The following is a 27,087-nucleotide window of genomic DNA, read 5'->3' as shown; positions in this document are numbered from 1 at the left end:
AAAACTTCAAAAGATAAAAAATAATTGTTACTCGTTAGTAACACAAAGAAAATATTTTATAAATGCACAAAAGTATTATTAATGATAGTAAAAAGTAAAATAAAAAAATTATGTACAACTTGGGGATTGAATCAAAGAATTAGTTGATGAAAATTGCTACTTTTAGGCTTTACCAATTAGGCAACCGTGCACTTGGACAATTGAACGAAAACATAAGTTTTTTCCATTTAAAAAATTCATTCACAATTTTCAAAGCATTTTTTAAATGGTAAAAACAAAAAATTCAATTAATTATCGAACAAACTTGTTTTTAAAGAAAAAAAACAAATTGCTTTTATAATTTAAACAAATAAACTTATTATCTCAGACATAAATCTAATTCTATATCCCAAACGTACAATTTTACAAACATATAAAACGTATAGACTCTACACATCATTCGTAACTCAACGACTCAAACAATTGTAATAGTTTTTCTATAATTCCGATTTTTCAAATATCACTTGTAAATGGAGTGATTAATTTTTGTGCTCGACCCTAATTTATTATTATTACAGGCTCAGAATCGCTGTTGGCCAAAATTTGCAGGGTGGCCTGATTTTTTGTCCACCACCGCCTTCTTCGTCCGCCCCTGTTGATTCTCTCCGCCGCTCCTCCGCTCCTCCGCAGAGACCCACAAATCTCTTCTTCCTCTAACTTTTCCACCAATCTCAATCTCCTCGAATTCTATCTCTCATCGATCAACGATTCCAAAAAACACTGCATCCATCCTTTCCCGATCCGTCGTTGTCCATGGCGAACGAGCAAGTGCCTCCTTCTCCATCGTCTTCCTCTGCTTCTGTCGCCTCCCCCTTGGGCAACTCCGTCATCCCAATAGTGAACAAGCTTCAGGACATTTTCGCTCAGCTGGGCAGCCACTCCACCATTGAGCTCCCTCAAGTTGCTGTCGTTGGTAGTCAGAGCAGTGGCAAGTCGAGCGTACTAGAAGCTCTCGTCGGTCGCGATTTCCTGCCGAGGGGTTCTGATATCTGCACGCGGCGGCCATTGGTGCTTCAGCTCGTGCAGACTAAGACTGACGAGGAGTATGGGGAGTTCTTGCACCTACCCGGGAAGAAATTCTACGACTTCTCTGAAATTCGGAGGGAAATTCGTGTAAGGATTTTGTTACTGCCTATTGTCTTCTTTCATTCTTTGACTTTTTGTGCATTTGGAGCTTAGCGTTGCGAATGTTGGAATCTACCTGAATGTTGATATATCATTTCTGGTTTTCATCGAGTATTATTAACCCGAAATGAGATAATTTTGGTAGCTGGAAACTGTATAAGTGCTCCCGAACTATTTGATATTCAGGTAGATTGTTCCATTAGATTTGAGATTCGAGTACTTATGAGGTTGTCAACCAAAACATGTAATAAGAGAATGTAAAGAGGAACGTGAGTGGTACACCGTTGCTGCATAACTTATTAGAATGTCACATGACTGGGTATAAGATGAGCCTTTGAAGTTTTTATCTGACATTGAGAATTTTCCATTCAAGTTAAAACATGCTTCAAACTGTTTTTGCTTACCTGCTGATTTGTTGATCAGAAAGTTAGAGGATTTGACGTCACTTGCTATGCTTTTTCCAAAGACCATTTTCTTTTCTCATTACTCTTTTCCTCTTTACTAGCCCTTTATCATTTTTTTCACTTTATTTTTTTGAAACAAGAAACTTGTCACTTTTCATCGGAAGAACAAAGTTCATGGTTGGTTACAAGTTCCTGATGGGAACGAGAAAATACTATACAATCGAAAAGAAAGAAGCCCAAAAATACAAGAAGACAAGACAAAGAAGAACAACTAAACCATCCTGGGTTGGCCTAATGATAAATAAGGTAAATAAAGTGTTTTTTTTTTTTGTATCCATGAGTGTCTGAGCAAGCTGACGTGCATCTCCACCAATCTAATGGGATAACCTGCCTGATCCTACAATATTTGGGTGTTAAGGAAATTCGTAGGAAATTAATTCCTACGTAGATGGTTAATAAAGGGCTAAAAGGTAATAGATTCAATTTATGGGGACTGTCTACTTAGGATTTAATGTCCTATGAGTTTCTTTGACGCCCAAATGTTGTAGGGTCAAGCGGGTTGTCCCGTGAGACTAGTCGAGGTGTGCATTTGAGGCAGGAGCAACCTCATATTAGGCACTGCCGTAGCATCAACAAGTAGTTGGAAGGTGCACGATAGCGAAGATCAATCCATCTCAATCTACAAAAAAAAAAAAAAAACATTGCCTTAGGCATGCAACCCAAAAATCTCGAAAGACAGCTTGCTTGAAGAAAACTTGACCCGGACACTCACGACTCTCAAAAAAAAAAAAAAAAGAGAGAGAGAAACAAAGAAGAACAACTAACATAGCAATCAATAACCCAATTAATAATTTGCAAAAAGACTCTGACTAAAACTTCAGAAGCTTCTTATGGTGTAAAAATTAACAGCGATACATAGGCAAAGTTTGATATGCACTTCCTGATTGAGTGCATATATCATGGCCTCAATAACAGTTGATGGAGCATAATTTGAAGCAGATTCATACAAATGAGATTATTTCTTACTGTCAATTTGAGCCGAACTCAACTAAAATGATTAAGGCATTATATCCCCGACCAAGAGGTTATAGATTCAAATACTACAACCACAATCCAATGAAGGTTGGAAGTTATGGGTCTTGAATATTGAACCTTCAGAAATTATTAATTGAAGCTCAAAGAGTTAGGGTTGGGACTTCACAAAATCAAATTTAATTTATGAAGGATAAAATTGAAATTTTAAAACTTGTTAGGAAGTTATCGCTTATTCTACGAGAGTCTATTTTAAAGTTAGTAGTTAGTAGGTAACCGGTTTTAAAAAGTTCGAGAATGAACACATGTTTAAAAAAGTGATTTTAACAAATTCATTCACAATCAAGAAACAACCTTACTGAACACTCAAAGGGGTTAAGATTTTTTACATAATTACTTTTTATGCTCTCAAAAACAATCCCAAAGCATCCTAAGTCATTATTAATTTGCTTGTAGACCCCATTACAGTTTTGTTACTTTCCTCTATTCGTGATTAATGTCAATTGGAGAACCTATTTGTGCTCTTCCTTTGGTCCTACCTTTGGGAGCATACTTAATGTTCTCTTCTGTAGATTTGATGATAGATATCAATACAATATCTCTGCTGAGAAGTTCACAGGGCTTCCTATTCAGGGTATCTATTGCGACTGGGCTGTTTTCATTGTTCCTCTCCAAGAAGTTTTCAGGGCTTTCTATTCAGAGTATCTATCGCGAGACAACTTTTCATTGATTAAATGAAAAGAGAGACTAATGCTCAATAAATACCGTTCTCATTGTTTCTGTTTAGTTTTAAGTTTCGGTTTCCTTATGTTTACTTTGTCAATACTTTGTTAGTTTCTTTTTATTTTAGTTTTTTATTTTTTATTATTTTTTCCCCTCCTTTTGGAGTTTGCAAGAGTCTCTTTTCATTCACTTAATGTAAAGTTTCATTTCTTGTTAAAAAAACATCTCTTTCTCTCTAGCTATCCGCTGAAGTGAGTCACATTATTTTGCATTTAAAGTATATTGAAGCATATTAATGATCTCCAACTTGCAATGTGTCCTCTTTTGTGCTGTAGGCTGAGACTGATAGGGAGGCTGGTGGTAATAAAGGTGTCTCAGACAAGCAAATTCGTCTGAAGATCTTTTCACCAAATGTTCTTGATATAACTCTGGTTGATCTTCCTGGTATAACCAAAGTTCCAGTTGGAGATCAACCTTCTGATATTGAAGCTCGCATTCGTACAATGATTATGTCATACATCAAAGTTTCAAGCTGTTTGATTCTTGCCGTTACACCAGCAAATTCTGATTTAGCTAACTCAGATGCTCTTCAGATCGCTGGAAATGCTGATCCTGATGGTAAGTTATTTCACAGCATTTAGTCCATGAGTTAGTACTTTGTTCCCTTCTAACTCACATTTCATGTGTTCACAGGTCTTAGAACGATTGGGATAATCACAAAGGTGCTTTGTAAGTTTACTAAGTATATGTTGACTCTGTAAGTGAACGCAGTTTTTGATGGTTCTCTTACCCATAATTGCAGCTAGACATAATGGATAGAGGCACTGATGCACGTAACCTTTTGAATGGAAAAGTGATTCCATTGCGACTTGGCTACTTTGGTGTTGTGAATCGATGTCAAGAGGTAATTATAAACTTGATGAGGATGCAAACTCTTGCACATGATGTTTATTTTTTTGAAGTTTTTTTAAAATTAATTTATTATTTTTATAAACAAGAAACGACAATTTTCATTGATTCAATGAAAAGAGATTAATGTTCAAAGCATACAAATTTCACAAATTAGTAGTCATGGATTTTTAAATTTTTTTAATCATGTATCTTGACCTTTATGTCTTACTAAACCAAGAAGGAAGAATGATGAACAGTGATACTATTACTTGAATTTGGGAAGAAAATTTTATATTTCTTACATGATTCTATGAGTCAAATACAAATTCTTCTTTAAGGCGGGTCTTGAGACTTTTCCTCTTGAAGAGGCGAGACATAAGCCTCGAGATGGTATGAGGCGTAAGCCTCAAATAGTGAATTAAGAATATTTTACAAATCTAAATTGGCATGACTAAGTATTGCTAAACATGATAGTTATAAAAATGAAAAGAAAATTCACCCTCACAAATTTCATTTAATAAAAAAATTCTAAAAGAATATCTTTATCATCACTCCTACTACTATCATTTATAGGATTGATTTATGCTATAAATTTTTTCCTTCAATGTTTTTATAGTCACAACAGTAAAAGTAGTCTTGGTTCAATAGATATTTTTGAAGAATTAGGCAAATCACTATTATTTTTCTAATCATTAGACGAGTTGGGAGATTTTATGCTACATAGGCGTAAGCCTCTTATTGTTCAATGAAGGTGTAAGTCTTGAGGTTAAAACTTTAGAGCCTTGCCTCAAGGCGCAAGGATTTTTTTTTTTTTTTTTTTTTTAATTATTATTTTATTATTTTATTATTATTATTATTTTTTTTTAATATTGGTCTTCTTATATAGAAGAAAGACCATCTACCAATAAGAAAAAAATCTTGCAGAAATAAATTATAAATATACACATAATACATATCTTAACTTTGTCCCCCCTAAATTAGGTTTGAAGGTGCCTTCTATAGCCAGCTTGTGGGATGTTTATCGAATTGTCTTTTCGAAAGGTCTTTAGTTAGGTAACAACTAGTTGTTTTGTCGTTGGAAGATACGATATGCATATTACACCTGCATCAGTCTTCTCTTTTATGAAATGCTTATAATTTTAAAATGCTTTGTCCCATTATGTAGAACTGAATTATGAGTTCTACTGATAATAGCTTTGTTGAGATCCATATAGGTGTTTCGTTCTCAAGTATCTTGCTAATCCAAATACATTCACAAATTTCATGAGCCAAGCTCTAAGTTCTGCTTCAATATTGGCTACTGCATTTTGTTTTTTTTACTTACGCCATGTAGCTAAACTTTCTCCAACAAAAGATAATAGCTAGAAGTAGATCTTCTATCTGATGTTTTACTTTTCATTAAGAGAATGAAAAGAGATTAATGCTCTGAGATACAAAAGGATACAATGAAGAAAACTTAATAAAGCTTAGCTAAAGACTTAAAAATAAGAACAAGAACTTAAAGAGAACAAGTTTAAAAAGCTTAACAAAAGACTTAAAACAAGAACTCAAAGATCATAAGCTTAAAAGGAATTAATAAATGTAGGCCAATCACAATAGATATGTTGAATGGAATGCCCTTTGAACTTCTTGGAGAGAGAAGACCACGAAGAAAACTTAAGTCGAGTTGAGTCAAAGATGGAAGAATAAGGTTGAGAAAGTTGAAAGTTGCAATGATTCCTTTTCATCCAGTTTATTAGTAGTACTCCTCAATATTAAATTTGCAAGGATAATAAAATAGGGGGAGTTTTTGTTGGTGACTAAATAAGAAAAGCAAATGAAAGAGGAACATATCAAGGTTCTCAATTCAAGGTGATCTCATGTAATTGTAATGCCGATCCCAAGCTTAATATAAAATTAAATCAAGCAAGCATCCAAATACTTAGTCTACTTATTTGAAAAAGGTCAGGTAACTTTTATTTTTTATTTTATTTTTTATTCTTTTTAAGAGAAGCCGATTAGATAAGTTTAGTTCCCAAGTCTATTGATTATAACAAAACATTATAACCAACTCTTATTATCTAATTAACCGTATCAACTTGACAAGAAGTATAAGCGCAATGGGAACACTTGCAAAATCAATTAGGCAAGATAGCTACACTTGAACAATTTCTTAAATCCTAGAGTTTGTCATGCAAGCTAAGTACTTATGGAAAAGCCATAGGAAACACACATATTGTATGCTACTAAAATTAAACAATTATTCATGACAGTGGTGGATTTCGAAATCATACATAGCGTACATACAAACAATCAAGACAATTGAGACATCAATTCAATCAATGAAAGCTCACAAAGAATAAAAACAAGAACAAAAGAATACTTGGATAAATATTGGAAATTACACCGAAGTTCAAAATGTCATCGGTTTACCATTGGGCTTGAATCGATCCTTGAATCAGGAGATCAAACTCTAATCAAACATCGTGATATAGCTAAAATTCTACTTGGAGTTCATAAAATCTAAGAGTGTAGATGAAAAGAGGACGAAAGAACAAAGAAAAAAGACCAAAAAAAAAAAAAAGAATATGTAATTTGCCCAAATTGGATACTTCCTCCAAAAGTTGAGACCTAAAATTGAAAAAGGTACATGTTTTTTTTTTTTTTTTTTTTTTTTGTAAAAAACAAATTTCATTGAAGTATGGAATTTGCAAAAGGAGGGCATGTAGCCCGAGCCAAAGGAGTTATAAAAGATTTCTCCAATTGATCAAAAGGGATGTAAGATCACATGAATTGAAAAACGATGTACACTTGCACCAAGTCATAGCGAGGTAGATAATATATTAAAAAATAGTGTCAAAAGACCTCGGCACATTTAGAAACGCCATAGTGTCAAGATGCTAGGGACATTGTCTCAACGCTACCCTAATTTCCAGGAGTTATTAAAACGGATGTAGACATGTATTTGGTCAAACTTGAAGCTCTATATAGCGTCTCAATGCTGTCCCCTTGGGTCTTTTGTCTTTTTTAGCTCACATAACAATGTTTTGATGTCATATTTGGTGTTCAGATGCTTCATCCTCGAGTCTATTGGCTTGGAATCCAATTTTCATGATATGGTTGCTCAATTTAGGCACGATCTACTCCATTTTTTTTAATAGAAAACAAACAAGTATATTCCAAACAAAATAGAGGAATACAGCCCAAGGTCAAGGGGTTGAAAGGACCCCTCCCTAAAAGACTAATGCAAGAGCGCCTTCCAATTGTTAAAAATCATCACAAGGCTGTAATTACAAAAGAATTTGGTGTAATTCATACACCACCAAGAGGCTATATGTGAACAAAAGCCCAAAAAGAATCAAAAGAAGCAAACTTACCTTAAATAATTCTACTATTTCTTTCTTTCCAAAGACACCATAAAAGAAACCGAGAGGCGCAATGCCAAAGAAATTTTCCTCTTTCTCTGAAAGCAGTGCTATCAAGACCCTGAAGAAACTAGTCATCAACTTTGAAAGGGAGACAACAGTTCAGCCCAAAGATGCTGAACAAATTCGACCAACCCTTATAGGCAAAATCAGAATGTTAAAAGAGGTGGTCCAAAGACTCATCTTTCAAGCAAAGGCAACATATGGAAGGAGATAGAGAGCCCTTTTTAAGTTCTCTGCAGCTTATCGTGGGTGTTTAAACTCCTAAAGGCAAGAGAGCAAAGAAAGAATCCAACTTTTTTGGGAATCTTCTGTTTCCAAACGAGATTAACCAACGAAAAGGTGGTGTTACAGGGTTGCTTCATAATCTTTAGGAAAGTAGCTTTAGTAGTAAACTCCTTTGAGGCATCCATCTTTCATTTAAGTCCATCCTATTCCCCTGTGGTGTCCAAGAGTGAAAAATTTGGAGAAGCTCAGCCATGTCACCCATTTCTCTATCAAAGACGTGCTTTTCTAAGGCCCAAATCCCACAAATGATTTGAGTTACACCGACAATTAGCCACTTTAGCTTCCTTTTTGTAAGAGATGGAGTATATATTAGGAAATTTGTGGGCAAGGGGCTGGGAGTCCCACCATCCATCCTCCCAAAAACTAACAGTTTTACCATCCTCCAATACAAATTCTGTGAAGTTAAAAAACTGCTCTCTGTGCTTTAAAATTCCAGCCCACAGCCTATACTTTCTACCCTTTGGTGGAGGCTTAGTAAGCCAGCCATGATCATCTCACCGTAGATAGCAACAACAACATGCCTCCAAAGAGCGTTTTCCTCATGACAGAATTTCCATAGCCATTTCATTAGAAGGGCATTGTTTTTTTGGCGAAAGGAGTTGATCCCAAGGCCACCATGGATAGTAGGGAGAGAAGCCCAATTCCAACTAACAAGGTGTAAGGTCAGATTAAAGAAACCGCCATCCTAGACAAAGTCTCTAACTATCTTCTCGAACTGTTAATGGTCTTAATCGGGGCTTGCAACAAAGAAAAGAAGTAGCAAGTGAGGCTATTGAGGACCGACTGAGCAGGGGCCAATCTGCCACCTTTTGATAGACATCTCTCTCCACTTATCAACCTTCATTTTAGATTTCTTCTCCAAGCCTTTCCAAGCCTCCTTAGCTGTATCTTTTCCACCAACTGAAAAGCCTAAGTAAACAAAGGGGAGAGCTTCAGCTTTACAACCAAATCTCAAGGTAAGGACACCCGCTTCCTCAATGTTTAGACTTATTCCAATGAGGGAGATTTTGGAGGAATTATGGGCGAAGCCCGAGCCCAACAAAAAAAGATCAACAACGCACCACCATGCCAAAAGGTTCCCATGTTCCCACGAGCAAAAAAGGAGGGTGTCACCAGTGTATTGGAGATGGGTCAATTCTGAAGTCATATTGCCAAAAGAGAAGCCTCTGATAATCTTTTGTTTGTTACAGTAATGAATGAGCCTACTAAGGACATCTCCTACAATAGTAAAGAGAAAAGGGGCAAGGGAGTCTCCTTGGCGCAAGCCCCTTTTGGCTAAGATTTTATCCCTCGTTCTCTCGTTAATAATAATAGAAAGGTTGGTCGAGGTCAAGCAGCCCCAAATCCATTTCCTCCAACTTCTACCAAAGCCCTTTCGCTTTAAGACAATATCAAGGAAGCTCAAATCCACCTTATCATAAGCCTTCTCTAGACTCTAGGTGAAGTTTCAAAAGAACACCTTTTTTCCTCTCAACTGCTAATCCTGTAGGGATTTTGATGCCGTCATAATAGCATCGGGAATTTGGTGATCCTCCACAAAGGCGGCTTGAGACTCGTACACAATGGAGGGGAGGATCATTTTCAACCTCTTGGCTAGCACCTTAGAAATTATCTTATACAAAGACGTCACAAGACTGATAGGCCTGAAGTCACCAACCCTGGAAGCCTTCTTTTTCTTTGGGACAAGACGAATATAAGTTTCATTACTCCTTTTGTTAATGATGCCGTTTTTAGAGAGCTCTTGGAACCACCTCAACAAGATCAGATTTTAAGATATTCCAAGATTTTTTTTATAAATCTCCAGTCATTCCAATAGTGCTTGGAAACTTAAGATTTCCCAAGTCAAAGACAACATCCATAATCTCTTTTTCATCAAACGAAGCTTCCAAGGATAAGGAATAATCGTAGTTAAGAGCCTTCCAGTCAAGGCCATCAAAGGTAAAAGGATGGGTAGATTTCTTGCCATAAAGGTTTGAGTAAAAATCAAGAATTTCTTCCACAATCTCGGTTTCATTTACAAGGACTCTCCCTTCATTACTTTCCAAGGCAAAGATAATGTTTTTACTTTTTCTAGAAGAGACCCATCTATGGAAGAAGTTTGTGTTTTCCTCTCCCTCTCGGAGCCATTGAATCTTACTCTTCTGGGCCCAAATCCTCAAAATCCTTCGTTCTTCGATGTTGGTGTCAAGCAAGAGAGCCTCGCAATAATATCTTTCTTTGACATCACTAGTAGAAAGCAGATCCAAGTCTTCCGATCAATCCCAACCATCAATTTTTCCAAGCAAGGGTTTCTTTTGAGCCAAAATGTCTGCAAGAACCTCTTTATTCCACTTTTCAAGATCCCCTTCAACCCATTCAATTTTTCCATAAAAACAAAAGTTCAGCCAACACTCTGTTTTAATACTCACCCACCAGCGCTCTAAATTCTTGATGAAAAGATGGTGCTCATGCCGTACATTTTCGAACTTGAACGGTGAGGACCCTAAGACTGTGCCCCTGAGGTAAGTAAGATGGGGAAATGATCAGAGGTCACCGAGGAAGCCTATTAACTTTTATCTCTCTAAAAAAATCAGCCCAAGACTTAGTGAGAGAAAACGATCAATTTTCGAGGTTACTAGACGACTTCCAGTCCTGGACCACGAGAAAGAACCATTCCTAAGAGGAACATCCATAAGGTCCATTTCTTTAATAAGACTGTCGAACACATTCATGCTTCTGGTTGATCGACCCTTAGAGCTTTTCTCATTAACCCATCTAACAACGTTGAAATCCATTCCAACATACCAACAATTGTTGCATACTCATACAAAGCCCAGAGCTCTTGCCAAAAGAAGTCTCTATTTCTGTAAGATGAGGGGCCGTAAACTCCAATAATCCACCCACAAAAATCAACATTAGTTCTACAAAAGATCGAGAGGGAGAACTGACCTTGTAAAGAGTCAACCACCGGGATAGTCTCCTCTTTCCACATAATCAAAATACCGCCTGAGGAACCTATGGCATCAAGGGCCACCCAATCAACATGACAATTGCTCCATGTCGATTTCACTGTACATCTATCAGCCTCACTATGCTTCGATTCTAGAAGAATAACTACATCCGGATTGAATTTTACAAGCAATTCTTTCACCAAAGCTCTTTTGGGGCGAGCACTAAGATTCCTAACATTTCAGGAGACCCATGTAAATCTAAGGATAATCCCAAATAAACAGGAGTTCATAATTAGCTTAGGATTAAGGTCAAGTTACCTAGGTCTATTACTTTGAAATAGTCAGTCTTAAATAGTAAACAACGTTATAAAGTAAGAGTGACTTATTTCTCGATCCAGTCTTATACAAACTCTTTGCATAGGATGTCCCCACTTGCATGTCTCCACATGAACGATTCGGGATCACACCGTTTGCACTAAATTCAAAGCCGTATCCGATAGTATTTCCAGAATAAGGTACCCAACCTTATCCGTATACTATAGACCGTTTTGGATATCTACTCGTACTTGATCCATTATAAAGTCCAAATACTCATGTAATAACCATGGATCTTAGTTTATTGATTTAGTTTTTACAAATGCAATTTACATATTCAATAACAATAAAAATAAACCTCAATAACTTTTTTATTGCAAATAGAATATATTTAATTTTACAAACTGTGAGTTTTAAGACATACATCCCAACAAATAAAAGGAAACAATACTTTTGAACAAATTTAGAAACAAATGCTTAAGTAAAGAAAATTAGGATTTTCTTCTTTAGATGAAATCGACAACTTTCATTGAGAAAAAAATGAAAGAATATAAGGGCATAAAAAAAAAAAAAGCCCACAAAAGCATTCTTTCTAAATGAAGGGTTTCCGACTAAGTAAAATATTACCTGGAGAATAATTACAAAAAACCTTTGAGACCAAAGCCCAAAGCGAAACATGAAATCTCCTTAAGGACCAAAGCTCACTAGGATCCTTTCCCAAACCTCTAAAAACCCTATTGTTCCTCTCCCCCCGAACATCCCACAATAAAGCATACACCTCAGCAAACCACAAACAACAGTCTTTTTCATTGAAAAACGAATAGAGGAGGAACTTCCCGATCATTACGCGAACATCCCTTTGGTAGCAATATGAACCTTATACTCTTGTAGAAAGCAAATCCACACTGACCTCGCAAACTGATAGCCCCAGAGAAGGTGATCCAAGTTTCCTTCTCCTTTTGACAAAGAATATAGCAAAAAGGACCCATTAACGAGACTATCTTCCTACTAGCCTATCCGAAGTGTTCACCCGACCTAGTAGAACTTGCCAGGTAAAAAACTTGATTTTCTTTGGTATCTTAATCCTCCAAACCACATCAAAGACCGACTGACTAGCAGGAGAAGGATCTAACAACAACCTAGAAAAGGACTTACATGAAAAATCCTCGATAGGATTAGGACTCCAGACCTGAACATCCTTTCTTCCCTCCTTGAAATTGCACTCTTCCAACAAAGAAAGGAGAGAGGCAACCTCCGTCTTCTCCCTATTGGATAAAGGATGACGGAACCCGAAAGAAAAAGACAGAGCTCCTGATCAAACCAAAAAGTTAGAGATTGGGCGATTTTTGAAGGAAGACAAGTGATAAGGATGAGGAATGTGGAATAGAGGGGGCTATCCCCCACTAATTGATCCTCTCAGAAGTATGTATCCTTACCATTCCCCACAATGCAATGGATCGGATGAGAAAAAGAGGGAAGCTTAGAAGAAATATCTTTCCTAGGATTTCGGTATGTGCCTTTGTCCCTCTTCACCACCCATTCAAAGGGATGAGTGCCATGCTTACTCACAATGATCCTATGCCACAAAGATTCGGGCTTAAGGGCAAAACATCAAAGTCATTTAGCTAACAAAGCCTTGTTTCGAAGCCTTAAATTACCAATCTCCAACCCACCCTGGTTCACAGAACGCCCAACGATCTCTCAGCTAACTAGATGAGAACCATCTTTCCCTCCACCCCATCCCAAAGAAAGTCTCGTTTTCGTTAAAAAAAAAAAGAAAAAAAATTCTCCAGGCTTTTGCGAACCTGGGAGCCTGAAAGAGGGAAAAGTAGTGAACGAGAATGCCACCTTGATTAGAGTTAGTCTACCAGCCTTGGAATAAAAACCTTTCTTCTAAGAGACTAGCCAAGGTAACAAGAAGGAAGGGTCCCTACCTCACAACCAATCACATTTGCCCCCTCCTAAGCTTATCTTGGTCACAATTAACACCCAAGATTTGACACTTGCTTTTGTTAATTTTATGGCCAGACATAACCACGTTTCATTTTCAAAAAGATGAAAAAGGTTGGACATAACCTTAAAAAATCTCACCATGTTATTAAGAATTAGGAAGGAATCCTCATTACCAGAACAGAACAACACAGCATCACATCATCAGCAATTTGAAGATGAGACAAAGCAATCTCTTTAGAACCAACCTTAAAAGGCTTGATGATGTTTCCTTCCACACCCTTTAAGATGAGATGACTTAGGAGATCCACAACGAGTAAGAACAAAAAGGGAAAGCCTCTAGAAGTCTGAACCGAACCCTTAGGGGTTCCATTAATGAAGATAGAGTAATTCACATCGAAACATTGGGATGTTCTAACTTACGATGCCCGTGCATGATTTGTTCATGAACAGAAAAAGCCTACTACCAAGTCTCTTAGTTGTTGTATTGGTGTAATACCTTCGTCAAAGTAGTAGAAATCATCAAGCATTCTAGTGCTTTCAATTTTCTTTCCCGACTCTCAATGTTGAAAAACACAATGAGATTCAAAGAAGGTGACATGACAATTAGTGTATCGACAAGGTTAATTGACTGATAAAAATTTATCAACTAATTTAGAACATGAAGAATATACTCTAAGGAAAGTGCGTCAATCAATTTAATGGTTCATTTTTCTACCATGGAAGAGAAGCTGTCATCTACCATTTTATTTTTTTGCCATAAGAAATAGAATATGATAAGATGAGATGAACGGGTTATGTGATTAGTGGCTCTTAAATGAATGATTCATGACAATGAACTATTACAAGAAGAGGCTTGAGGATCATTACCTATTTGTGCTGATTACCAGATAAATTGGTTCGCAGCAGTTGTGGAAGTTGATCAATTTGCTCCATAAAACAAAATCTAAACTAGACATAGACCAAACCCATATCAGATTAAACCAAACCTTATACTTCACTTCAAAATTTAAAGGCTGGAAATTGAGAAGTATTTGAAATTGAAGAACGTGAATCTGTACTGTACTTCCAACCACCAACGAACAAAGATAAATAATGACGGAAAGCAAATGCGTTGGAGGCGTGCAGACTTTGTTAAAAATAGTGGACGACCTCCTAAAAAAGATAGAACTCATTAAAGACAACCCGCTCCAACTGAAGCTACAAACTTCACCGCTAACTTGCATATGAAGGACTGTGAACTCAATCAAATTGAAGGTCTTTATAAGAAAAAAGACCATCTACCAATAACGAAAAAACCTTATGAAAATAAATTGTAAATATACACATAACACACATCTAATATCTAAAAATATAAAGGAAATTCAATGTTATTTCATTTTGTGATTATTTATGATGCATGCTTTATTTTTGATGCAATGGTCTGATTAGGTTTGTTGATTTCATTTCTAAACCAGGATATTTTGCTCAACCGGAGTATTAAAGATGCACTTATAGCTGAGGAGAAATTTTTTCGCAGCCATCCAGTATGATCGCGCTATTCCCTTGTTATGCAATGGAGAAGGACTCTTGAACATATTTTATTTATGGTTTTATCTGTTACTCAGGTATATGATAGTCTGGCTGATCGCTGTGGTGTTCCTCAGTTGGCAAAGAAGTTGAACCAGGTATTAAAATTGAGCATTTAGATGTGTATTTATATTTGCTTCTAAATGAGGTACTTGCATATAGATGTGATTTACCACCTTTTATCTCTCTCTCCCTCCAACATTCTCCTTCAATTTGATTGATTTTTAAATTTATTCTGCCTGCTATTGGCAGTCACTTAGTTCAAGCTTTCAAGTTCGGATCCAATTCTATGAATTTGTTATTAATTCGATTTTATAATGGCTTTTTTTTGCAGATTTTAGTGCAACATATAAATGCAATTCTACCTGGGTTAAAGTCACGCATAAGCTCTGCACTAGTTTCAGCTGCCAAGGAGCATGCTAGTTATGGAGAAATCACGGAGTCAAAGGTGTATTTGATAGCTAAAGATTATTTATATGGCTGAGAATTTTTAGAGTAAAAAAGTATTCTTGTTGTTTGAGGATTTCTTTTCCCTTATTTATTTATTATCCACAATAAATTACTAAAGGTCTCACATTGTATTCTTAGTCTTACAAAGTGTTCCATGGTGTTATTGATGTTAATGCATGCAATTCTTGAGCAAATTTACTCCATCCATTGCCTTTTTCTCTGACAACTTTCTCTACCTGTATTGAGAAAATTAGAGTCTTCCTGGCTTCTATTCTACTCTCGCGATTGCAACTTTAGTTTGGTTAAAAGTTCAGTCTGCTTGATGTTGGCCAATGGTTTTATAATTGTTGACTTCTTGTTACTATTAGGCTGGTCAAGGAGCTCTTCTTCTGAACATTTTATCAAAATATTGTGAAGGTAAGTGTAACTTCACTTACTTTTCTTTCCTTCCACGTGGAACCATGCAAGCTGTGTCATTTATAATTCTAGCTATTTTCTGCTTAAGTAGATTTTAACTATATGTTTTTTTGTTGGATAACAGCATTTTCATCAATGGTTGACGGGAAGAATGAAGAAATGTCAACATCTGAACTCACGGGTGGAACTCGTATTCACTATATTTTTCAATCAATCTTTGTGAAAAGTCTAGAGGTACTTGCGGCTTCATTTTCTTAGTTGTGAAGTTCCATCGTTTGAGTTCCCATTAGTGATTTTTCATGGCATACTCAAAACGAAATTATTAGACTCGAACTTAATTATAGTGTAATATTCCTTTGTTTGGTTCATTTGATTGGATGAGCTGCTTGCTCCTGCTGTCACTGACATTTTCACAAGGCAAACCTAATAATGAATTTACTGGTTGAGAAAATTGAAGGAGATAAAAGATGGTGATTTCAAATCGATATAGTTGCAATTGCAAGTTTTGAAATTAAGACATAAAAACTGGGCCTTTTTTTTGAAAAAAAAAAATGGAAACAAAACTTTCATTAAAAAAATGAAAGAGGATAATGCTCCAAGTACATCAAAGGGAGCAAAAATAGAAAAATTTTCAAACTTGCCAATACAAGGCTAAATCTAGATTACAATATAGAGACAAAAGCTCTTCAGAATAAATAAAAGCAAACCAGATGAACCACTTGATAAGACTTTAAGTGGAACAAAACCAAAACCAAAACAAATAGAAAAGAAGCCTCCACCGCAACAACTCCCAAAGAATGAGCCTGAAAAATAATGAAGGGCCAGCTAAAAATGATTGATGAATGAAGCTCCATAATCAAACCATCTGCTTCCTACATACTGACTAAAAGCACCAGAATACCCATCAGTTCTGATTTTTCTCCTTTAGGATGACAAAGGCAGTAATCAAATAATGAAAAAGCCAGGCAGCCTACGTAAAAATGACTCTGAACCCTTTTGAATTTCTTGAGAAAGACTTTAAGATCAGCTGGGCCTTATAATCAAACAGTTGGAAGCTAAGTAAGGGACATGACGAAGTTGAATGCCACAAATATCAATAATCAATTTTAGGTTAGATTTAATTTGTGAAGGAGACAAAGGGGTGAGACTTATTTGCTTTGAGTTCAACCTGTCTTCTCGGCTTAACCTTGAAAAAGACCATTCAAGGCTTTTCCTCATAATGATCTTCTGAGAATTGAGAGTCTGATACGAGCAATTGAGAACCAAAATCCTCTTCTTCACTACTAACACTTGCTGTGGAATCATCATCGGAATCACTTGGAGAAGTAGGGCCTTTTGGAGAAGAAATGCAAGGAGTGAACTTTCTGAATTGGACGGAGGAATTCACAAATTTTAATGTTGACTGAGAGAGCATCAAAGAAGGCTTCTCCGAATTTGAAGGGCCCAAAATCTTTTTCTTTGAAGAAATACCTGGAATTTGAGCTTTCACGCAACCAATTTCTAAAGCATCATAATTTATCTTATGAATCTTAGAGAAATTTGGGGGGATTTTTTTTCTTGTATAATGATATGGCAGTACTGGAGTTGAACAACCCAAATTTTTTTTGAGAGAAAGGAAACATGGCTCTTTATTAAGATAATGAAATGAGACAATACAAAGTGAAAGTAATAAAGTGAAAGTAATAATGCAACGAAGAGACAAAACTATAGCCTTAGGATCAACGAGTGTACCAGGACATTTCAACTAGGTTAACACCCCCTTAGCACTCGCATATCAAGACAAACCAGAACTGAGGTTCCAAGAACAAATAGGAGCGGTTACAAAATCATTACATGGCCAAAATCAAAGCAGTACAAGAGCTTGAAACTAACACAGGACAACTACAACAAAGTACAACTTGCAGTATAAAAGACTAAACTAACCGAATATACTATAATGGAGGGAAGATGAAAGCCTTCCAATTAAGACTGATGTCTTGGATGGAGAAACCTTCAAAGCCTTTAGCAAGGGAACACCACGAGGATGTGTTAAGCCGAGCTATCTCGAAACAGATCATCCAAGGTGAAGCTTTATCATGAAATACACGTTGATTTCTTTCGAACCACAGTTCTGCTAACAAAGCTTACACTGCATTGGTCCAAATCAGCCTTGGTTTTTCTTTAAAAATAGGACCGATAAGCAGCTGCATAACATTGTCCTTGAACACGTTACCAAAACTCCAACTGATATCGAAACATTCAAACATGTGATGCCAACAGTTTTCAGCATAATCGTAATTGAAGAACAAATGCTGTAGGTCTTTCGAATCTGCCAAGCATAGGGGACAAACCTGTGGAGAAAGGCTGTGAGAGAGAAGTTTCATTTGCATTACAGCTGCACAATTGGGAAGCCCATTAAGCATTATCCAAATTGTGATATTAATTCCCCTGGGCTTTTAGTTTTCCAGTGAAGTTTCCAAACTTTTCCCAATGGGGGAGGCTGTTGAGATGAGAAATGTGTTACAAGGGATTTTACCGTGAAAATTCCATTAGCTTCTAGCTCCCAACTTCGTTTATCAGCATTTTGCATGACTGTTTTTGCTGCAACAAGGCTGATGAGGATTTGAAAATCAACACATTCATCCTCCTTTAGAAGCCTTCTAAAATTAATAGACCAAGAGGCAAGTGTGGAGTCCCAAAATTCAAAAACAGCACCATTTGGATTCAAGGAGATTCTATAAAGTTTTGGGAAGTAGTCCTTTAGGGGTATTTTATCCACCCAAGGGTCATGCCAAAATGCCATTCTTCTTCCGTTACCTATCTTGTAAACAGCCAAAGATTCGACTTTTAACCAAGTCCTTGATATGCTGATCCAAGGACTACGAAGGCTGCAAATTACTTTTCCATTGGTGTGCCACCCAAAAAAGCTTATGCCGAGGATACTTTTCATTACTTGGCTCCATAGAGCATTTTCTTCATTCATAAGTCTCCACCCCCACTTAGCTAAAAGGGCTAAATTCTTTGTTTTTAGGCCTCCAATACCAAGACAACCATCAACTTGAGTTCCAGTGACATAATCCCATTTGACTAAGTGATTTAGTTTGCCCCCTTTGTGTCCTTCCTAAAAGAAATTCCTCATTAGGCATTCAACAATTAGGACCACCTCTTCTGGCATGAAGAAAATTGACATGTAGTAAGTAGGGAGATGAGAAATGACGGACTTAGATAGAGTGGCATGACCTCCTTTGGAGAGGCTATATCTCTTCTATTTATCCAATTTACCTTGGATTTTTTCAATCACCGATTGCCAAAGAGCATTGCTAAGAGTGAGCTCTTCGATATTCATATTCTCGACTCTGATTCTGATTGATTGGTGAACTCTTTTGGTTGTAAATGGGGTTTCTGGCCATCTACTTACCTTGGCCTCCCTTTGGGTGGTAATTCCAGTTTTGTAAATTTTTGGTAGCTGGTGGTGGAGAGACTTCAGCACAAGCTTCATAATTGGAAATGTGCTTATATTTCGAAAGGTGGCAGACACACTCTCATTCAGACGACCCTTTTTAATCTCCCTACGTAGTACTAATCTTTGTTCAAGGCTCCCTCTTCTATCATCAATTGCCTTGACAAGATGGTCCGTGACTTCTTTTGTTGGTTTAAAGGCCCTTGGCCATGAAAAACATCCTTATTTCAGAGGAATGGTATAGAGTTAGGTGGGTCGTGGAGATAAAATCTGATTGTAGGACAATGAATGGTTGACTCGCCCCTTTGTTTGGAATTTCATAGGCTTCTTAGACTTGTGACTGCCAAGGATTCTTTAGTTTATCAATGTTGGTCTGATGCTCTTTATGCATGGGTTATAAAGTTCAGAAGAAATTTCACTGATGCTGAATTTGATGATTGGGTTGCTTTTTTGAACAAGCTTCATCTTTTTGCACTGAATAATTAATGGCGATAACATGTTTGTGTGGTTATTAGAAAAGGATGGGTTTTTTCAGTAAAATCTCTCTCCCACGCTCATTGTGAAGCAAATAGCTTTGGAAACACAAAAATCTTGTCTTATTTGAAAGGCCTTTCGTACTAAGAAAGTCAAGGTTTTTTTGCGGATCTTTTCTTTTAGGAGGTTAAATAATTGTTGCGGAATCCTTTGAAGTTATGCTCTCTCCTAATTGACGTGTTTTTTTTTTTTTTTTTTTTTTAAAAAAGCAATGAGAGCCTTTGATACACAATTTTTTCTTCTATCCATTTACGGCTGATTCTTGGGGAAGACTGTCTAACTTGTTCAAAATGCAATGGTGTTGGCCTTAGAAAGCTTTAGATGCCCTTTCACAGTTAAATGAAGGTCCTCAAGTTAAATGCTCGGGCGAAAAATCCTTTGGTCCAGTAGGATCTTTGCCCTCCTTTGGAGTTTGGAGGTAGTGGTTTGAAAGAAACTCTAGAATCTTTCATGATCAAGAAACTAATAGCGACTTTTTTTGAAGTTTGGTTACTCCTTTTCCTTCTATGTGATTCTCTACTTCTAAATTCTTTTGTAATTATAGCCTAACCCAAATTTATACGAGTTGGGTTTCTTTTTTGTAATTTATTGCTTTGTACTTTGAGTTTTAGTCTCATTTCATTGCATTATTGAAGAGGTTTATTCTCATTACAAAAAAAAAGAAAAAAAAAGAAAAAAAAAGGAAAGGCCAGCCCTTCCTTTTTCAATGGACCCATTGGCACAAGAAGACTGCTTACCGCCTGTGGGAGGCTAAACGACACACCTCATCAAGCCAAATGAAGAATGAACCTTTGAAAAAAGAGTGACTCCATCTTCACTCTTATATTTTCTATAGAAAAAATGGAAGCGGCTGTTGAAGTAAATCTACTAAGGAGCTTTGAGCCAGCAAACTTGGGCTGACAACAAAGATAGAAACTACGCATGAGAAGTTCTTTGACAAAAAAAATGCCATCTTTGACCCAAATACAAAAAAAAAGAGTTATTAATCTTGCAACTACCTTTTTCCATCCTGATGAGTCGAGGAAGCAACCCACGAGTCGAAGATGAACCGGAGAGAAATAGAGAAACGAATGACTTCGTCAGATCAAGTAAACCGTGGAGGATAAGCAAGAGAAGAACGTCAGATGCTTGATGGAGAAGTAGTTGGAGAAAGAAGGCGACGGTTAGAGTCCTAGAAGAGGAGAGAGGAGAGAGACCGGGGGAGGGGATTTAATCAAGTAACATATCTTATGTCCATCTTTTCTTTACTTCCTAGATGCAACAATTAAAATAACTGAGTGAACCATACAAGAAAAAGTTATTCTGTTTGCTATATTTTGTCTGATTTAGTTGTATTTCTTTGCTATTTCTTCATGCAATTAATGCTGTGAGACTAGTAGGGTGTGATAATTCTCACTGATCTGATGAAATGTTATTCGGCAGGAAGTGGATCCTTGTGAGGACTTGACTGATCTTGACATCCGAACTGCTATCCAGAATGCAACTGGTCCTAAATCTGCTTTATTTGTTCCCGAGGTAGGTTATGATACCTTTTGTTTTCCACTTCTTATTGTTCACAATTATCGTTCTACTCTATGTTTTAATAATCTAAACTAATAACTCTTCATTGTCTGCATGTTTTCAAGTTCTTTCATTAGGTGTCCACCTGAAAAGATTTAGTACCTTATCATTGATTATATGAGGAATACGAAAGAGGGGACAAACCCCTGAAGAGTCAAATGGCTAACAAAAGAGAACGCTAATTCAACTTTGATACAATAAATTACAATTACAATAGAATTGTGAGACAGTGTACCTTGAGGTTACAAATCTCATTGTCCAGTCGTCTTTCCATTTTCTAATGTCATTGTGAAATTTTAGTGGTCCCCTGATGTAGCTTAAAGGATACGAAGGAGAGAATTCTCCAAAACTCAAATCAAAGTCTTTATTATCAATTAAAAGTTATCAATACATGAAAAAAAAAGTTATCAATACATGAAGACAATCCTTCTATTGGTAGAGAATTAGAAAGAAAACTAATCATAATCCTTGAAATATGATGAGACATAAAAAGCAAGATAAAGAAAATACAACCAAATAAAACGCTGGACTTGCGTAGAAAAATAAAACAAGTGCAATCAAATACAAAGCTAATCTTTATCTTGATCCATTAAGGATTTGACCAAGGTACCCTAATTTCCTTAATCCTGCCCCAACAACACACACACACAAAAAGGGCTCATCCTTGAGTTTCAAAAAGAAAATGAAGAATACAAAGCTAGTTTTTTTTTTCCGAAGATTTGTAAAAGTTGCAACTAAAATCGTTGTCCCATGGGAACCTTGCACTGCAACTACAAAAATTGAAGGAGTCCATAAAAATTTGAGAATTGTAGACTATGACCCTCATCAAAATTTTTTATTGTGTACTCTGTACTTTTGGAGTGTAACGACCCAACTTTCTAGGACTTATACTAGATCGTCATTATATGCATGCATAAATCTCAAAACAACCCTCTCATAAATTTTAACTAAAATCAAAAGAATTTTATTAAATAAATAGCTTTTGTAAAATCTAAATAATTAAAAATCTTTGGTCAGGGTCCCCCTAAAATAAAAGTAAGTTTCATGACGCTTTGTAAATAAAAATTTTAAACACTAGAACTCTAAGTTCAAACATCAAGACTAGAATTTAAAACATCAAAACAAGCGGAAGCATCTGTCTGGTCCCAATGGCACAATCATGGATTCCTTCTGTCATTTGCCTGTGTGTCCTTATCCTACCTGAAAAACATAATATAATAAAGAATGAGTATAAAATACTCAGTAAGTAACCCCACTATCGGAGTCAGGCTATGCATTCATGTCCAAGAAATGCAACTTCCTAGTGAGACGTGCAAAAACCTCTACTAATCCTAGATGGCCATTTAATGAATAGTTTAACTCAACCTACCGTAGATGAGATGTACCCACAAACCTCTAGTGAATCCCGAAGGAAACACAAACCTTTGGTGAATCCCGAAGGAAACAAAAACTTTTGGTGAAATCTCGAAGGAAAACACAAACCTCTAGTGAAATCCCGAAGGAGACACAAACCTCTGGTGAAATCTCGAAGGAGATCACCACTTCTGGTGAATCCCGAAGGAAACAAAAACCTCTGGTGAATCCTGAAAGAAACATAAACCTCTAGTAAATCCCGAAGGAAATACAAATCTATGGTGAAATCCCGAAGGAGATAACCACCTCTGGTGGGTATCTAATTACGGGTAGGAGTAACTACCACTATCATAAACATAACATGCATCATAAAACATAGTCCCACAATATACAAATACATATCATTATGCTCAAAGTTCATCCAACAAGTCATATAAACAAAATAATTTAGTTCATGCTCGCATTCATTACATGCCTCAAAATACCATTAAGATCAACTTATTTTTCCTCAGGCATCTGGACGCAAACAGTCTTAGAATCCTCAAAAATATTCTTAAACATAAAAATGGTTCCAGTAGTAAGATTACTTACCTCAAAATTTGGTCACAAATTTTAATCTAAGTAATTAATCTTCTTAAAATTTTGGAAGACTTGAATCCACCCTATAACATAAATCACAAATTTAAAATTAATAACTAAGACCTAGCTCCAATCACTAAATTATATTGCCAAATAATTCCGGACAATTCCGAATAATCTTACCCAAGGTATGTTTAGATTCGAATCCACTTCAATACTTCCAAATCAGCACGACCCAAAACTAAACATAACAATTAGGTGTTAAAAACCCAATTTACAGCACCAATAATCAACCAAATATCCTAAAAAAACTTTTATGATCTTAAGCATTTAGCAAAACCTCCAAAAAAAAAAAAAAAAAAAACTTTTATAATCTTTAACATTTAGCAAAACCTCCAAAATCGCTCCTTGATACTACTGGACAGCGACTAAAAACACCTTAAGACCTCAACTCCAACCTTCTAAATTGAAATCAAACCAACCATAAAACCAAAACTTCAATGGGTAGTGAAGATCTTCAAGAAAACTCACATAAACCATCCAATAAACCAAAAATCTTACCCAAATATGCAAATCCAACGAAACCTACAACACACTGGTGAGACGAACGACAGCTAGAATCACGACAGTGTGCGCTAGGACTCCGATGGCTCAACACAGGCGAAGGGATCAACGGAGGAACTCAGACAGAACGAGCCAACGTCGCTGAGTGGTGTGAAGTGTGCTAGCACGGGTGAAAACCAGCAGCTGGATCGTCCTAACTGCTGGTAGACTGGTGGCGATGTGCGATTTGGCTAACTGACTGGGCAACGTTTGGGGCAGTCGATGGCCGGTAGGAGGAGAAGATCGGCCGCGCGAGGAGTTGTGAGAGAGGGAGAGAAATCGCTGAAGGAGAGTGAAAAAGAAAGAGATTTTTTTTCCTTTTTTTTTAACTTACTCGCTAATCGAGATAACAATATAAATATGCATTATATATATATATATATATATATATATTCTCGTCCTTCTCAAAATCCTAAAACCAAATAAATACACATATTTAAATATTCTTTTCTTTTCTCTCCTCCATCTCCAATTTAAGCTAGACCCCCAAATTAATTAATTCAATTCTATTATATCCAAATTTGAAAAAGATCTTTTGTCCCCTAAAAATTCAGATCAAATTATTCTACAATAATTCAATTTTTAAATCTCAAATTAAGTTGTCTTAACCAAATTACTCAATTATCCTCAATATCCAAAATAAACCCAAATAATTTAACAAAAATTATCTGAAAATTTGGGACATGACATGAAGAGTTATCTCATATCATTTAATCAGACTAAAGATACGACAAATAAGAAACCCTATTCTATGGAATGTAACATTACAAAAAGGAGCTATAAATAATAATATAAATACACTCCCCCTCAAGTTGGAGCAAATATGTCAATCATGCACAGCTTATTGTATAGGTAGCTTATTTTGCTCCATTTGCAACTTTAATAAGGATATCTCCCAATTGTTCTCCAGTCTTCACATATCCTGTATACATCAACCATTCTTGTACTTTCTCGCGAATAAAATGACAACCCACTTCAATATGTTTAGTTCGTTCATGAAACACTGAGTTGTTTGCTATGTGAAATGCAACTTGATTATCACACCATAATTAGCTGGCATGGTAGCACTGAAGCTCATCTTAGATAAATGTTGGTGTATCCACATTATTTCACACAAATTGTGACATAGCTCTATACTCTGACTAAGCACTTAAAGGAGAAACTACATTCAGTTTCTTACTTTTCCACGACACTAAGTTTCCTCCTATAGGAACACATTATCCAGAGGTCGATCTCTTATCTTCTCGAGATCTAGCACAATCAGTATCTGAAAAAGATTCAACCCTTGTATGATCATGATCTTTATATGAGATCCCACGTCCAGGTGCAACTTTTAAATAACATAGAATTTGTTCTACTGCAACTCAATGATCCACTATAGGAAAAGACATAAACTGACTCACGATACTCACAGAATAACCGATGTCTAGTTGTGTCACTATTAAATAGTTTAACTTTCCAACTAATCTTCTGTATCTCTCAGGATCTTTAAATAATTCTCCTTTAGTAATTTGCAAATTTGGTATCATCGGAGTACTATATGGTTTGACTCCAAATTTTCCAGTCTCACACAACAAATCAAGTACAAATTTTCCTTGTGACAAATAAATACATTTCTTGCTTCTCATTACTTCAATACCTAAGAAATACTTCAATTGCCCCAAATCATTAGTATGGAATTGACCCTGAAGGAAAGCCTTGAAAGAATATATACCTGATACATCATTTCATGTGATAACAATATCATCAATATATACAACAACCAAAGTAATACCATTGTCAGAATGTCGATAGAATGCATAATGATTAGATGTACTTTTCTTCATACAAAAACGTTCGAGTGTTTGACTAAACTTACCAAACCATGCACGGGGACTTTGCTTTAGTCCATACAAAGATTTTCGAAGGCAACACATATTACCACTCTCCCCCTGAGCAACAAACCTAGGTGGTTGCTCCATATAAACATCCTCTTGAAGATTACCATGTAGAAAAACATTCTTAATGTCGAGTTGATGTAGAGGCCAATTATCAACCATGGAAAGAAATAGTCGAATGGAAGTTAATTTTGCAATGGGGCAAAATGTATCAAAATAACAAGTTACATTGATTTAGGGATAACCTTTGGCGACAAGATGAGCTTTCAACCGAGCCACTATTTTGTCAGCAAACAACCATTTACACCCAATAGCCTTCTTTCTTGCTGGACATGAGACTAAATCCCAAGTACCATTATCATCCAAAGCAGTCATTGGCAGGGTCGAGTTTAACATCACCCGTAAACCCGCGCCCATGCAAGTAATATTTATAGATCACCGAACGAATTACTTATACTAACTGGTAGTACAATCGGCAAGTCTGAGGTTGAACCTCAGGGAAGCGCGGAAGATTAGTGTATCAAGGCTCGATTCACCCAATGTAATTTAGATCATTGAACCAATTTATGACTTAAACTTCTTGTTTATGCTTAGCTCAATTGATTGAAATCTCAACCAATGGTCCTAATTATCTAATTAATCAAAATGCACAAAAACGAATCCGCTCCATACAAATTAACACATTGCATTAAGTTCTAGGGATTACTCTAAGATGAGTGTTTAACTTTCAACGTCTAATTAAACAATCATTATGGTTTTTCTCTAGGTTGATAGGAGCAGTCCTTTTACCTAATGAACCTATTGCTTTCATTGGGATTAACTTTTAAATATGTGTCAAATATTACAAGTTAATCACAAAGCATTAGAATCACACAACAAAATTAATGGGCGTCAATCAACAACTAAAATCATGCAATTCATAAATATGGATAACCTATAGACAAGATCAATAAATCGAAATTTCAAGAAATTACATCGAGTTCCTCCGAATCCCTAAACTAACAAACCAAAACCTTACCTTCCCATAGAGGATGAGAAGCTACAATCCGACATCTACTCGATAAATGTTGCAACGCTGAGCATTCTGTCAAAAACTCAATACTCGATGCACAATGCTCCTTTACTCGATGCTCGACGCTCGTTTACTCGATATCATTTTACTCGATTATACTATACAGCCTTTTACACGATGATACTCGATGGTTGATTATACTCGATTGCAATTTACTCGATGGTTGATTATACTCGATTGTACTCGATGCCATTTTACTCGATTACTTGATGGTCGATCATACTTGGTGGAACTCGATGGAATTTTGGTAATTTCAACTCCTTTGAAGTCCGGATGCTCAAATCAACTCCAAATTACTTCAAATTAGCCCCGTTCTTTACCAAATCGCCCATTCTACCTCTTGATTGCTCGATATCTACAAAATAGGGAAATAAACACGTAAAATCTAATAACGAGCCCGAATTGGGCTAGGAATAATAGCTCTTTTTGAGAGCTATCAGTCATCTCCTCAAGCATTGCACTACGCCGCCCAAGATGAGATAAAGCTTCATGAACAGAATTAGAAATAGAGGTGGAATTAAGAGATGTAATAA

At 36.3% G+C, this 27,087-nt stretch overlaps 1 protein-coding gene across 5 annotated transcripts in view; it reads left to right on the top strand.

The window, feature by feature from the left end:
- Positions 1–437: 437 nt before the first annotated feature.
- Positions 438–27,087, top strand: part of LOC120077951 (dynamin-related protein 3A-like) — a 66,375-nt gene continuing 39,725 nt past the window's right edge. For 2 of the 5 annotated variants that reach the window (XM_090313892.1, XM_039032086.2), the window contains exons 1-10: positions 438–1,152; positions 3,659–3,941; positions 4,017–4,045; positions 4,126–4,227; positions 14,559–14,627; positions 14,709–14,768; positions 15,005–15,118; positions 15,489–15,537; positions 15,662–15,771; positions 20,933–21,025. In XM_090313892.1, coding sequence (XP_090170018.1) covers positions 793–1,152; positions 3,659–3,941; positions 4,017–4,045; positions 4,126–4,227; positions 14,559–14,627; positions 14,709–14,768; positions 15,005–15,118; positions 15,489–15,537; positions 15,662–15,771; positions 20,933–21,025 — 1,269 coding nt within the window. In that variant the 5' untranslated portion in view covers positions 438–792. Of the gene's footprint in view, positions 1,153–1,708; positions 1,875–3,658; positions 3,942–4,016; positions 4,046–4,125; positions 4,228–14,558; positions 14,628–14,708; positions 14,769–15,004; positions 15,119–15,488; positions 15,538–15,661; positions 15,772–20,932; positions 21,026–27,087 lie in introns of all 5 variants that reach the window. The other 3 variants (XM_039032087.2, XM_039032085.2, XM_039032088.2) reach the window with 2 other exon arrangements.

Source organism: Benincasa hispida, chromosome 5 (assembly GCF_027475165.1).
Source record: "Benincasa hispida cultivar pf3 chromosome 5, pf3_genome.v1.1, whole genome shotgun sequence".
NCBI classification, from domain to species: domain Eukaryota; kingdom Viridiplantae; phylum Streptophyta; class Magnoliopsida; order Cucurbitales; family Cucurbitaceae; genus Benincasa; species Benincasa hispida.
Note: the sequence above shows the minus strand (reverse complement) of the source record. Positions and strands in the feature narration are given on the sequence as shown.